This window comes from Limulus polyphemus, unplaced genomic scaffold, assembly GCF_000517525.1.
Source record: "Limulus polyphemus unplaced genomic scaffold, Limulus_polyphemus-2.1.2 Scaffold110, whole genome shotgun sequence".
Classification (NCBI taxonomy): Eukaryota; Metazoa; Arthropoda; class Merostomata; order Xiphosura; family Limulidae; genus Limulus; species Limulus polyphemus.
The window spans coordinates 1025234-1040485 of record NW_013665720.1 but is presented as its reverse complement, the minus strand read 5'-3'; the positions used below and the strand labels follow the sequence as shown (position 1 = coordinate 1040485).

The 15252-nt window shown below is 35.5% G+C and overlaps 1 protein-coding gene across 1 annotated transcript in view; it reads right to left on the bottom strand.

The window, feature by feature from the left end:
- LOC106471143 (thyroid adenoma-associated protein homolog) overlaps positions 1–15252 on the bottom strand; it is a 239364-nt gene that overhangs the window by 70286 nt on the left and 153826 nt on the right. Inside the window, exons 5-6 of the mRNA XM_022400645.1 lie at positions 13123–13233; positions 6394–6516 (exon numbers count right to left, since the gene is read on the bottom strand). Of these exons, the coding sequence (XP_022256353.1) occupies positions 6394–6516; positions 13123–13233 (234 nt within the window). The remainder of the gene's footprint in view (positions 1–6393; positions 6517–13122; positions 13234–15252) is intronic.

The window sequence follows — 15252 nt, the reverse complement described above, 5'->3', positions numbered from 1 at the left end:
GCTTCCATAGCAGTGACATACAGATACTATTAATGTAGCAGAAGAGTATGTAAATTTATGATCACATAAGGTTGTACTCTCATGACTTACTCTATGAATAAATACCATGCCAGAAGCTTCACTAAAAGAGAGAGAGAGAGAGAGTCACAAGATAGTTATTGAAGGGTACAGTTATTGCTGTTTGTCACTCGATATTGTTATCGATACTGAAAGGTACATACAAATATTGTAAGTGCTGTATTTTTTGGGGGGATTTAGGTTTTTTCTTTCTGGTTCTTTTTCCTGATTCTATTATTACTGACTTATTAACATTTATGATAAATTATTCACTAATATTGGCAAGAAGTCCTGACCAGGCATTTGTTTATTAACTGTGTTGAAGTTATTTCTAAGTGTTGTTATTATCAATAAATTGTGTTTTTGTTGTTGAACCCTGATTGTAGCAGAGAGTTCATTTTAAGCTGTTATGATCCAATGTATAATAGGACATGCCAAATGGTGTAAGTTGCTAGGGTGCATCAGACCATATTTGGTGGGTCAAATCCAGTCCAAAACCAGTTGGTAGTTGGCAATGGGTATTTATTGTCCAATCTGTGGTAGGAGGAAGGTCTCTACCATTTTCTCCTCAAGACTAGGAAGCAGAAGAAAAAATGGCTTCTGTTCCACCATCCACAAGTGCAGACCCATGAACCCAACATCTGAGCAATGGTAAGAAGGGGAATGCAATCTGGCAGCATTGGGAATTTATTGTTCAGTTCACAGAAGTGCCCATACCAACCGCAAGTGTGAGGATTTATGTTGGCTGGTCCTTCACCAATCCAACACCTACCCACCAGGGAACTGACATCCAAGAGGTGGTAGAATGGGAGAAAGCCAGCAAGAGGGGTGAACTGCATATGGCAGATTCATTTAGTCCAAAACCAAGCAGGAGTCCAGTCTGCTGCAAGAGGAGAGTATTCACCATCTACACCAACAGAACACCACTTCCCTCCTATCAACTGGGTGGAATTGAGTACATTAAGGAAGATGCCTCCAATCAACAATAAACACAGGCAAGTAGGAATCAAAAATAGGTATTCGTGAATAGGAGATATAAGAAACAGGTAGCCAAGGGTTCAAAATGAGGTTGGGTAAGGACATGGAGATCTACACTGAGGTCTCAGAAAGGGGCGTATGACAAAGTGGACAAAAAACACAAAAGGAGCAAAACAAGAGGGAAAGGACAGGACAAGAAAATACTCTACATGAATGGAAAAAAGAAAGGTAACGGATAAGATTGTCTGATAACCAGAATTTGAGAGATACAGACGAACCATTATTGAACAACCAGGTATAAAATTCTGAGACGTGAGGAATACTAGGACCAAAAGGGAGGTAATTATAATGCAGAGAACAACAGTAGAAAACACACCATTTGCTTTGATAAACCATGAAGGACAAAGGATAGACTGAATGGGAAAGATGGAATGATATAAGAGTAGAGAGTCCAGACTACCTCACAAGGGACCAGACAAATGGTGTGGTTATGGCAGTAAGACACACAAATGTCTGAGGTTGCCGAAGTAGGGAGTGGGAAAGTGGAAGTGGTAATGAAGGGAAAGACTGAAGGTGGGTAAGGACTGGAAACCATAGTTAAGCAGCCCAGAAAGGGGCAATAAAAAGGGCTCAACACAGAGTGATTTGGATAAGGGATAAAATCTGGTTGAGTAGGCAGATTGGAGGATAGGCAGAAAAGAAAAGGCTGGACCAATCCTGAATGAAGGCATCTACTGAAAAAGCCAAAGGATGTGGAACCAGGGACCAGCAGGAGGAGTTTGGAACTGAGAAGGGAGGCAAATGCATCCAGAAGCAGAGTACCACACTGGGTGCACAATCACTGAAACACCTGGAGATCTAGGGACAACTGGAACTGCAACAAAACTCAAAGCACCTGGAATATGATATGCCAGTAGACGAATGTGATGAGAATGAGCCCAGAAGAGGAGTTCCAAAATTCGAAAACAAAGCAATTGTGAATGGATGCTCCCTTGTTGATTGATGTAATAAACAATGGTTGAAGTGATGGAATAAATCATGACCAATTCACCCCCATACTAATGCTAGGAAATGACCCAAAGCCCAATGAACAGCAAGTAGCTGCAGAAGATTGATGTGTAGAGGTGATTTGACCAACAATCTGTGATCTTCTCGGAATTCATAAACACCCCCAACCCATCAGAGATGCATCTGTAAAGAAGATGCAAATCAGGACAGGGAGGCAGATGAGGAACACCAGCTGTGGCATTGTCTTTGTTGAGTAACCAGGCAAAATGGACATGTTGTGAGGGAGGAAGAAGGATAATGAGGTCCAGAGGATCTCAAGCAATATTCTATTGATTGTGCAACACACACGTGAGAATGACCCAAGGGAATGAGGGCATCCATACAAGCCCAAGTCCCCAAAAAAGATAGAACCTCTCATGTAGTGAGAGAGAAAGAGGATTGAACATCAAGAACTAAGAGCTTTATCAAACTCAACTGAAGAGGAGAAGGCTGGATGAAGGATTGGTTCAGGATGAAAAAGAACTTCTCTAATCTGACCAGCCAACCCACAAGAGCAGCCACTTTAGAGAAGTAAATGTCTGGATATTGTGGAAAGAGGGATGTGAAAGTAAGCATGCAAGATGTCTGCCTTGGTCATCCTAAGACCTGGAAGAAGTGCCCACCACAAAGTGAGGAAGTACTTCATGGTGGAATGAGAAAGCTTGATGAAATGGTTGAGACTGGAGAGAGATCTAAGACAGGATGCCAGTTCCCAATCTTCTTAGGAACTACGAAAAACTAAGAATAAAAACCCAAGAAAAGGATGACTGATGAGTTTGATTGCATCTTTGTGAAGAAGATCTTGAACCTCTTCAGACAGAGGCTACAAGGAAACTGGATTCCAAGGAGGAGGGAAGGGAATGGGATGTGGTGATAATGGAAGAGGGGGTCAGAAATGAAGGAAGAGTCCATTGAATAACACCTGAAATATCCAAGGAGCCATGGTGAAAGTGCTCCATAATCAAACACCTCTGGACAAAAGTGTTCTAACCATGCTAGAGCTGATGGTATAGTGACAGATGCTGTTGGTGGTAGGGGATTCAGCGATGAGCAATCTGACAGCCAGCTGCTGAGGCTCAGGAGAGAGGTACAGTTAAGTGGGTGAAAGGAAGAGGGTGAGATAAAGGAATGGGAGCAGGAAAGGGTTGTGAAAGACAAGAGACCAATGATGAAAGGGGGAAATGTTGAACAGCAGCCTCCACTTGGACTCCAATGAGTCAGGAAGATATCCAAAGACTAACTGGCATAAAAACGGAGCCATATGATGGTCATGCAAAAAAAGAAGTGAGGAGGTGCACATGAAAGAAAAGCACATCTCTATCCAGGCGATCCCAACAACAGAGAAGTTAAGTGTGTAGGGAAAGGGCCAAGGAAGACAAGTTTGTCAAGAAGGAATGAGTATTTGCCAAGAACCCCTCAGGGGAATGGTAGATAGTCTCAGGTAGGATGTGGATAGGGGAGAGGTAATGCAGGAGTATGATGAGGGTCAAACGGAGATGGGAAAATTGGGCATGGGAAAACAAATTAATATCGGGGTCAGATCCCTACACCTGAATCAAAGACTAAGTTCTGTGAATCCAAAAAAGGGAATTCTGACTAATGATATGCTAATGCATAGGAATAAGAAGAATAAGGAGGATGAGATATGCTAACCCCAGAACATAAATGACAAAGGGGATACAGAGAAAAGGGAGCATGCCTGAGAACATCATATTGGGATTGCAAGGTGAAGGAAAGAGGTGGTAACAAGCTATCGAAATAATCATCATCCTGACCAAATTTGCCAAGAAATGGTATATTGGATCAGGTATCAGGAGACACTGCAGGCTGCATGATGGACACCAACTCCTGGTGAATTAAGACCAAAACCTACTCAGCAGAAACAGTGGATCCAGAAGCCAGAGAAACTGTTGGTTGATGTGCTTTGACAGTAGGAGCAAGAGTAGTAGTTGTTGTACCTCGAAATTGTGAACTCAGAATCCACAATGACAGTGGAAGTTATTAAATCAACCTAAAATATCAAGTGAATGTAAAGAAAACAAAAAGGTAGAAACAACGAAGATAGTTGCCAAACAAAAAACAAACTTGATGCAAACATGAGCAAAAACTAGAGACTGTACACAGCAGTATGCCAAACTGAGAAGTGGAGATTGGGCTCAACAGTATACAGGGAGCCAGCTGTGTCAGGAAAGTATGTTGCACTCCTATTGGTGGAGTGTTGTTGCATGCTTATTTGCAAGCTACAGCACAGCTGTATCACGTGGAAACACACAATGGTAAATAGGAGTATCAAGGCTATTTGCAAGTGAAAACTGTGAGTATAGAGGAAAGCAATGAGTGAGAAAAGCTATTATGTGAAAAGAAGTAAGGTATTGTATAGGAATTTGAAGTTATACACTAGAGAAAAGGCAATTAATCAACACCACACACCACCTAGTCTTGGTTCAACTCTTTATCAACAAATAGTAGTATTGATTGCCACATCATAATGCCTACATGAGTGAAATAGCAAACATGTTCAGTGACAACTTTTGAGTCAGTAACTCACATATGGCAAATTGAGCATCCTAACCACCTGGTCATGCCAGGCAACTTGATAAGAACACCATATTATAGCATTATATGTATTCCACACAATTTATAATAAAATATCAAATACAATTACACAACAACGTTATATCACAGAATAGCTACCTGAACCTTGAAATTGTAAAGAATTCTACAGCTGTATTTCACAGAATTGATAATTGAAGACAATGGTTTTATGACAAGAACAAACATTAATGAGTTCAAATTCGATGACGAGGAACCTACTTTGAGACTAATAATGGCTGAAGATGGCTTGAATGGGTAATGAAGAAAAACATTAATATAAATATATAAATACCTGATGATGACAAAACCTTGTTGAAACGTTGTACATTTGCTGTTATGTTAAACTTATATTAAAGTTTTTCTTCATTACCCATTCAAGCCATCTCCAGCCATTATTAAACATTAATGAGGACTACAAGGAGCCAGATACTCTAACTCCAAGCTATCCTTTTCTGGAAGCCTAAACATAGGATACTCTGATCTGTAATGTTTTTATTAAATCTTACCATAAATCTGTATCAATACTTAAAACAACAGCTATTATACTAATTTGTATCTTATTCAGTCTCTTAAATCTTTTGTTTTATGTTTAACTTTTTATACATTTTTCATTTATGATTTTGTTTAACCTTTCATTTAGCATTTATAGGTAGTTCTGCACTTTTACTTTAATTAGACTATATTAATATGAATTTATTTTAATTTGATGTTATTTATTTTCTACTGTATGAATAAAGTAACATGTTGTAAGTAAGTGTCACACCATCATGTGTGTTGTATAAGGTAGTGGTTACAGGAAGTTATGGCCTTGTTATATCAACTTCTAATTCTGCTTTTTAATGTTTCAATTTAAGATTCAAACCGAGGAATGAACTGAGATAAAAAAAAGGGAAGTATTGTTGAAAGAACTGATAATCTTACCCTTCTACACATGGAAAGAATAAATTTGTATTCACGTAAGTGTTTCATCCATGTGTTCTGCATGTAACTAGTACTTGGTGCTAATTCCTTACCTGACTCTTGTTTCTGAGTTATACTTTTCTGGATTAAGGACATACCCATTTTGAGAAATGGTGAAGAGGCCAGTACAAGTTAGTAAGAGATGAAGTTTGTTTTCCTGGGAACTGCATAATCTAGTATTGTGGAAGTTCATACTAAGACTTTTGTTCTGAGATATACACCAATATTCTGATTCATCTCTCTGCCTCAACAGGCAGAAAAATCATAATAACGAATACAGAATCTTAAAAGAAAAGAATTGCCTTGATCATGAACAAACTTTTAATTGCTCATTTGCATTTTCTTCAATGTTTTGCCACTTCTGTTCAATTTACTTTTTGCTTAATATAACCTGAAACTATGATATTGTGGATACTTAATGCTTTTCTATCAGAGATCAGAGTTTCTGAATACCACAAATTCATGTATGTGTATAATACATATAGCTATTTGATAATTCTAGTTGCATAATTTAATCATACATATTTAGAAGTTATTATTAAATCATGGTGATGGCTTGCTAGTTATGTAATAAATATTATTGTTCTGTATGACAACTATCTAACAGCAGCGTATATTTTTTTGGAATCCAGTTTTCTACTCTAATAAGTTCATAAAAGTTCTGTTATTACAGAAAGTATTATCCTAAAAATTGGAATCACCCATATTAATCAAAATTATAATTAATTCAAATATCTAAACAATAAGAAAACTTACAGCCCATGATTTCCCCTTGAAGCCAAGAAGAGCACATTGGACTCCATCAGCTGCAAATGATATTACATTCTCTCCTAGATGCGTATCACGATATAATGCTCGCAGGATGTTCATGGCATGGACCTAGAAATCAATTTAATGTTAATAACTATTAGAACTTGGTTAGAAAAAACATATGCAATTTATTTTACACTATACATAAAGTTCATTTTAAAAATGTCATATAACAAAATAAAATATAACGTTTAGGAACCTTGACTGCAAACCATATAAAGTTAAATGTAGAAGTTTATGATAGGAAATATCAACAAATACAAGTTTTGAAACAAATTCCCTTTTTCCTTTACCATTACTTAAACTGATGTAATGTGACAATTAAGAATACATGCCAAAACAATATATATATATAAATAAAACATTACAGGTGGAACCTGCAAATAAAATATAATTGCAAAGCATAAACATATATATTCATAATGTAATTTAACAGAAAAGTATGTCCTTTCATTTACTACTTCCTACCTAAGATAAATTTGAATACACGTCTACATTCTTATAGCACTAGCCTAGTGGTTGTATTTTTTTAAACCACACAGTTATCTAATTAAAATGTCAGGAAGCCATCTATTCATCCATCATTTTTACGACTCTTTATGGCAACCACATGAATGACAATGATGGCTTAAAATTTGATAGAAAGTGTTGCTTGTTTACTTTGTTTTTATATACATTTCTCATCTCGTTCACCAGGCATTGACTTGGATCAAGATTTTTTGGTTAGTATGGTTTAATGTTCTGTATATTTGCATTAATAACATAGTGAACTAACAAAGAAAATTGCTTAGACTTGCTAATGTTTCAAACCCAATCATTGTGATTAATCATTTCTTTGATATCTGAGAACATTCACAAGTATATCAATCACAACATTCACTTGTGTTTGTTTATCCATTGTATTTATTACTATGATAGAACATATTATAGAATGGGATTGTTTGGTTTTACAAAAATAAGCAATTTTTATTTGTTCCAACAAAAATACAATATTCAGAAAATGTTCTAAAAATAACAGGTTCAATCCTTTCAAGTTAACAAGTTGACTTCTTTATACCAACAACAGAATTTCACTTAATTTAGTTTCAGCCCTGACCCCCAAAAAGGGGTGTATTGTCCAATCTCTTTCCTCGATTGGGTCTAATTAAATTTGGATACACTTTCCAGATATACCTATTGCTAATGCAAGATACTTCTCTTAACTGTCAAATACCCAAGAGTAAACTAAGTATGGAAGAAAGTATGATGCATTGCCTGCACAATTTATAATTCCAGAGTTTCTAAATTTTCACATTTGTGTTTTTCTACATTTGTTTCTACTCTCACTGTACTTATGTTGGAACTTTGGAAAAATTTAGAAATAGCACTTGAAAAAAACAAAACCTGTGAGTGAAAGGATAAGGTGGTCACTGAAAAGAAATGTAATCCAAAATGTTGTATGGTCTCAGAGTAATTCTCTCCTGGACAACAGCCTTACACTATATAAGCAAAGGGCCAAGTCTGCAACCTTGATCCAGCCACATATTCAGGGAGGATTACTGCAGTTTCCCAAGCTGCTGAACAGCCCCCTACTATTGACAACTAAGGGTAATTACTACAATGTATAGAGGTCCTGTGACTGAGTGGGGTGGTCTCTACAGGATCCTCAGTTTGCTATCAACAAATGGAGCTGAGTCTTATTGCTAGTTGTCATCACTAGTGACCAGGATGAGTCTAAAAAGCGAAGTCCATAAGATGGAGCTGTCTCACCATTTGAAAAAGGAGAAAGCACCATAAAAAGGTGCTGCTGACCCACAATATAGCTGAAAGCCTCTCTTAAGAGCAGAACTAGGCTGATGAAACCACTACAAGTCACTGGTGCATAATGGGAATTAGATATTTACACATTAACAGAGGCCATTTATGTGGCAATAAGCAGACACATCAATTTAGATGCAAAAGATGAAGAAGCCACCTAGGCCAGAACAACTTTTAAGAGGTGTCTCAAAATGCTTGTGATCAGCCCTGAGTTCCCCTACTGCAAGCACTTCCTATTGCTTTGACTTAGTAACATTAAATATTATAGAGTGTTTCAGGCTGTTCAGGATATTCCAGAATATTTGTGCAACAAATATAGTAGGTATCTTCTTCCTCCTCCCAGATGGCATTCTGTCCTGGTATGATGAAGTGCATGCTGAAGTAATAGAATGGTAGGGCATTTCAAATGAAATTTTTGTATCTTTTTTTTAGACAAAATAGCAAGAATGTGCAATTCCATCAAGCCACATAACAGTCATATACAAGCCCTAAATACCACAGTTCTGGCTCTACTGAACTAACAAGGGACAGGTTTGGTTTAGGGGGTGAGGGCACTGTAGTTGGCTTGCATTCAATTTTGTAGTGGAAAGATGATTTAATACAGGACTATTTGAGGTTTGGTATGTCCTTTGATGATACAGGACCCACCAGAACTGGTTGACCTTCTGATGTTTCACGCATACTGAATGAAGTCACAACTTCGGCCAGAAAAGTTAATTCTGTTTTGAATAACAGAACTAGAATCAAGGTGAGTGGAGAGAAACTTCAGCTCTGACTATTTTTCCAACAAAATTAATGTCATTTCAATGACTTAGCAGTAAGTACTGGTATCTTTAGGATGAATCTCCAGCAAATGTTATCAGCTAGCATGGTGAATTGCAGTTTTGCAGTAAAAATATCTGATGCTTATATGACAGAACAGAAACAATGTATTGCCTGAGAATATATACAGGAGTTACAGTAACCCGGAATACACAAGTGCAATTCCAAGGTGTGATACAGAGCCAGTCTAGTGTGTTGCTACTGTTATAACTGCCAACACATGAAGCATGCCATTTTCTGTCTAGGAACCAGGCTCCACATGTTCAAAAGTACCTTCTTTGTGCCATTGCTGGTATTCAACTTGCTGCTGAAATATTTATTGGCATAATGACTGGAACAAACACTGCAGCTAGAGTTGCTTCAGCTACACCATATACGAAGACAAATGCAGGGATACCAGAGCAGTTGAGATTGCTAGCTGAGGAACAAGAAAAGAATTTGGTCTCAATACAGTGACAGGAACTTAGTAAATTGCTGGTTGAATTTGTTAGTGTGTTTATGATACCAGACTGACTTTCTTTAAAAACAGTCACAAGCCACCATATAGACATAGGTAATGTGCACCACATAAAACATCTGTTGTGCACATTTTCCTGGAGTTAGGGATGTAGCTAGTATTGAAAGTGAGTGGGTGTTGAAGAACAAGGTAATACACATTTTGGAGAGTGATTGTTCGCCTTCAGCAGTGATTATCAGAAAGAAGGAAAGCATGTTAAGATTCTGTGCAGTCTTTACAAAGGTAAACATGGTCAAACACACACATCAGTTTTCCTGCTGACAAAAAAACAGACACATGTATGAATGCACTGTAATTTGCATACTGGTACAGCACATTAAAGCTGGATTCTTGGTACTGGCAAGTGAAATTGGACAATAAAAACAGACCTAAAACTGTTTTCAGCACAAATAAGAATCTGTATGAATATCATGTCATGGCATGGTTCCATCTGACAAATAGTGAGATCCATAGCTAGCTTAACTTTGCAAGATAGCTGCACTGATGTCTACTCTGAAATGCATCTTAGGTGGACTTAAGACTGTGATCAAGCATTTCAGTCATTAATGAAAGTGTATGAGGTCAGTCTGTTAGACTGACCTCATACTGAAGAAGGAATGCTGACTCCAATTCCAAATTTACTATGTGTATATGTACATGAAATGTAGCAAGTGTTTTATAAAATGTAAAAATCCGTTGTACACAAAAAAATCAGATGTGCTACGAAAACATCGGTATTCAAAACATGTCTGTGGATTAACAACATCAGTCTGACTCAGATTCTGACAAGTCAAAGAGCAAGGTGATGTTCAGTGAAGAACAAAATTATTTTTGTCAATTGTACAGTTTGTATATCACATTTTCATAACTTCAAGAGCCTCCAAAGTACATATATACAACTTGTTTCAGTATTCCTGTATACTGTATCTGATAGCTACTCTTCGCCATCACAAAGTGTTCCTAAATAAGCAGTGTAAAGTAAAATGAATAGTTGATAACACTTACATCAAATACATAATATTATGTTGAATGGCACACTGTAAAAGGTTGTGGCATGTACATTGTAACCTTCACTCATGCACAGAGGGATAAAGTTTGCTTATCCTACATAATATTGTCTAATTACCGTACATATCAGTGATAACAGAATTGGACTGGTATTGTCGCAGGTGCAGGATGGAGTAGAATGTACAAAACATAGGGTATTCATATGATAATGGCTTCTGAATATATATACTGTACAACAAAGAAGAAACTGCTTGTTGTTGTAGCATAGGTCAAACATTGTGGGTACACGTTTTAACAAATTCTCCTTTGCTTACACTCGTGGCTTCTTATAATTATTACAATTTCCTGGGTGATAGAAAAAAAATCACCATTCATCATGCATCTCTGGAATAGATGATGAACTTTAAAAATGTAGAAGGGATGAACATAGATTTGGTTACAGTGTTTCAGGGGGTATAACTATGTTGTTAGCATCATCCAGAGCAGCTCCATGGCAGTGTGGATGAATTATCTTGCAGGTGATGAGTGAGTGTCAATTGTTGAATGACTAAATTCTGAACCTCATGTGACTGAAAAAGCCATTGCGACAAAAGTTACAACTAACCATGCAGTGTAAATCACTTCAATAGTTGGCATCTTGAAAAATCAGAATAGAAAACCATGATCAATATCATACTGAAATGCCATAAATTCTCATGCCTATGTATCTGAGTCCTGAACATCTTTTAAGCACCTAGCAATGTCTCTGGCTATGTACCTTCTTACATACATTACACTGATGTCTATTCTGGCCATTTTTCAACAATAATAGATAGCCATACTCTATCATAGGCACTTTGCATACCCAATGCTACTGCCAAGGTGTTCTGATCTACTCCAAACTATTCCTATGTATCAGCTGAAAATTCAACATTGTTGATCAAGGTTTCTCTTCCACTGAGTTATTCACCTAATGATGAAGGAAATAATCATTTAATCTGATAGACAAGTCTTCTAGCTACAGCCTTCTCCGAGATCCTGCCAATGTTGTTTTGTATGATGATAATTCATTAGCCTTTAAAAATTAGAGTAATCTTTCATGGGTTTGTGTAAGGATTTGATAAAGGCATCAGTCCATATTCCAAGGGTATTGTGTTACCATTCATGTACACATTATTGATTTGGATATGTACTGATAACTTCAAGTAAGCTATCTGGATGTTTGTAACTTACACAGGTGATTCTTCTTCTGAGAGCATAATTTTCATAGTGGACATTACTGTTGTGTTGAACTACAACGACCATCCTAGCCTCTAGGTCAGCATTTGGTATGAAGTTAAAGCCAGTGTGAATGAACTCCTCAAGGTCTGAGAGTTATGCCTCTTGAAAAAGTAAGATGTAATAAAATTCAGAGAGCTTCACAAGGCAGTATTTGGTTCTCTTGATCCCTCTGACATTGCAGTAACCTATCATAATGCGAGACAGGTAGAGCTTATTGCATTTTTTTTACACATAAATTTATTAACCAACTTGGTGTTTAGGCCTAGGTTTCCTTGTTTGTTTTTTTCTTCTTCTTCTCCTGCTGGTTAGTCAAGATCTCTCACTGAGTCCAGAAGCTTTGTTGCTCCCATAAGCACTCATCTGCATATTATTTTTTAATGTATCATTGTTTGTAAGTAATACATTAGCCACTTGCTGTTCCTAACCTTGTTCACAGTAACAAGGGAGGTAAATGACAGCAGGGCAGTAGCCTATTAGAATGGGGCAGCCATCTTGAATTGATGGGTGCACTCTGACCAATAAGGTATAAAAACACACTCCCATTGTTAAGAAGTCTCTCTAATGCTAACCAGCACCACTTATACTTGGTAACTAGTATCTTCTAGTAACAGACTGTTGAAAATTGTCCTATCTGATTATTGATCTCATAATCAACCCAGTATGCGTGACAACATTTGGTACAGCCGGTATTTCTAAGTTATGTTGGTTGTTGATCACATATTCCAGAGATTTATCTGCTCTAATTTAAAACTATGTTCCAGGTGACTTAATGCTGGTACTGACCATACCAATGGATAAGTCTCTGTCTTAGATTTGATGCCTTCTAACATTAGATTTATAAATAATTTATGATAGTAGTGTACTTGTATTTATAATCCAACACACAGTAACTCCAATTGTAAATGAAACTAAACACCTGACCAATAACACTGTATATAGCAAAAACAAAAAGCAAACTAACTGTGTTCCTGAAACTAAATCATGATACTTGTTGGTCATTCAATATACAATCTTATGGCTTTAAAAAATAAAGAATTATACAGTTTCTAAATTTAATGAATGTATTTAAAATAAATCTTACCTCAATTTACGTGTTTCAATTTTTTCACTAATTAAATATTATAAGTACTTAAGTTTAGTGAAGTTACTTGAAAGTTTAAGAAAAATAGATTCACATATAAGACACACATATAAGTGAGACTTTATCCTAAGTCTTTAAATTCTAATAAATGAGCTTTGAAACGTTTACCTGAATAATTTAATAATTGTACTAAAAATATACATGTATTTACTTGACTTTCTGAATGTTCCAAAGATGAAGTCCTTGCCATTTGAATCAGAACTGACATGGCATGCTTGAAGAAGGTATGCCTTGTAGCTTCTGGTTCGGTGACAAGTAGTGCCTAATAAGAACATAAGATAAACTAAAACTCTTTTACATACAAAAAAATTTAAACACTATAACTGGTTATCCTTATATTCAGTGCTCATACACATTTTCTAATCAGACACATCACAGTACCATATTTGCAGCTGCAAAGGATGTATGTAGATACATGTTACATTTTGGAGAGTGATTGTTCGTCTTTAGCAGTGATTATCAGAAAGAAGGAAAGCATGTTAAGATTCTGTGCAGTCTTTACAAAGGTAAACATGGTCAAACACACACACACATCAGTTTTCCTGCTGACAAAAACAGACAAATGTATGAATGCACTGTAATTTGCATACTGGTACAGCACATTAAAGCTGGCTATAGTTGTCTCATTGTGAGGTTTTTCAAATACAAACATTTATTTTGTACAAACAACAGAATTAAGTGGTCAAGAACAGGAAAATAAGTCTAATACATGACTATCAACTTCCTAAATGATGCAGAATTTACAGAAAGTACAAATATAAAATTCTCCTTTACCTGCAGTATTGTTTATACAGCAATTTCTAAAGAATAATTACTCATCATCAAAATTTGTTTAATGGATGATCATAACAGTCATTTTAATGATCAATTTTCCTTAATTCTCACAGTATAATAAGTACAAGAACTAACTTGTTAGAACAGAAGCACAAATAATTCTAAATTTTTTAATTAACAAGTTATTATGTTTTAACTTAGAATTTTCTAATTTATAATTTTGAATAAAAACAAGATTTAAGAGAAGCAATAAATGTGGCTTTTCACTTCTTGATTTATGAAAAACTGTACATAATTTGGCAACCTAAAACAGCATATAAATCAATATGTTGGAACAAAAAACAAAATACATTAAAGCACAATGTTCTGCTGGTATAGGATTTTTCATAATCAGATTACAGAAACAAAAGCAGAAATAAATACTTAAATATTTCAAACGATATACAGGAATATATAAACAAAAGCTGAATACTTGGTATTAAAGTGTTGTTATCAGTAAAACACAATCATAAAAATGCGTGAACCTGCAGGATATTTTGTGTAAAACTGATTGTAGTAATGTGATTATTTATTTATCAAAAATTAGAAACTTTATTTCCATAATTCAAAGATTGTCTTAGTATCAATAAAGCATGTGATGCTAACACTTTCCGTATTTATCAGGCTCTTTTAAAATCTTTAAAATATCTAGTTTAATTCTTCCAGGAGGTGGATTTCTTCTTTCTTATATATTTAAGTAACTTAACCAGACATAACATTTAACAATATAAAAAAAGTGGTAAATGTTTGCTTACTGGATATCATAACACATACTAACACATAACACATAAATAACACATACTATATCGATTCAAGCTATATACCTGAATTCATACTAATAATGAATGTAAAATTAGTTAGGATGAAAAACAATTTAGTTACATGAGATAAATGTTTCAAAGTACACTTATTCCACCATCAATAAAGTCTGAAATTGTATTTGAGAACACAACGTTTAAGAAACAAAGAGCACAGAATATGTTCATATAATTCATGAAGTGAATTAACCAGATGACTACCGACTACTAACTTTCTTAGTAGGCAATGCAAGTCTTGCTATATTTCATTCCAACAATAAAACTAGTGGACGAATATGTTCAAAAGTTCATAAAAACTTTGATAAATGTAGGTAGTTTAAGAAACATAAAGCCTATTACTTTTAATAAATTTAGTTTTTTTGCATTATGATCTTTAATATCTTGGAAAATTACATAAGGAAATGGTATCTATAAGAAATTATTATGATATTCATATTTGTTACAGATTTGAACTTATTACTGTTAATGTTTTAGTACATTATTTTGAAATCCCCAAAAAAATTGCATCCTCCATAAAATGCAAATTTTATTTATTTTAAATTTTTTAATAATCACAAACTCTCTTTATGGTTTCAAGCAATATACAGACCCGAAAATAATATTTGTAAATAAACCTAAACAATAAATGAGCATTTTTATTTTTAACTAGG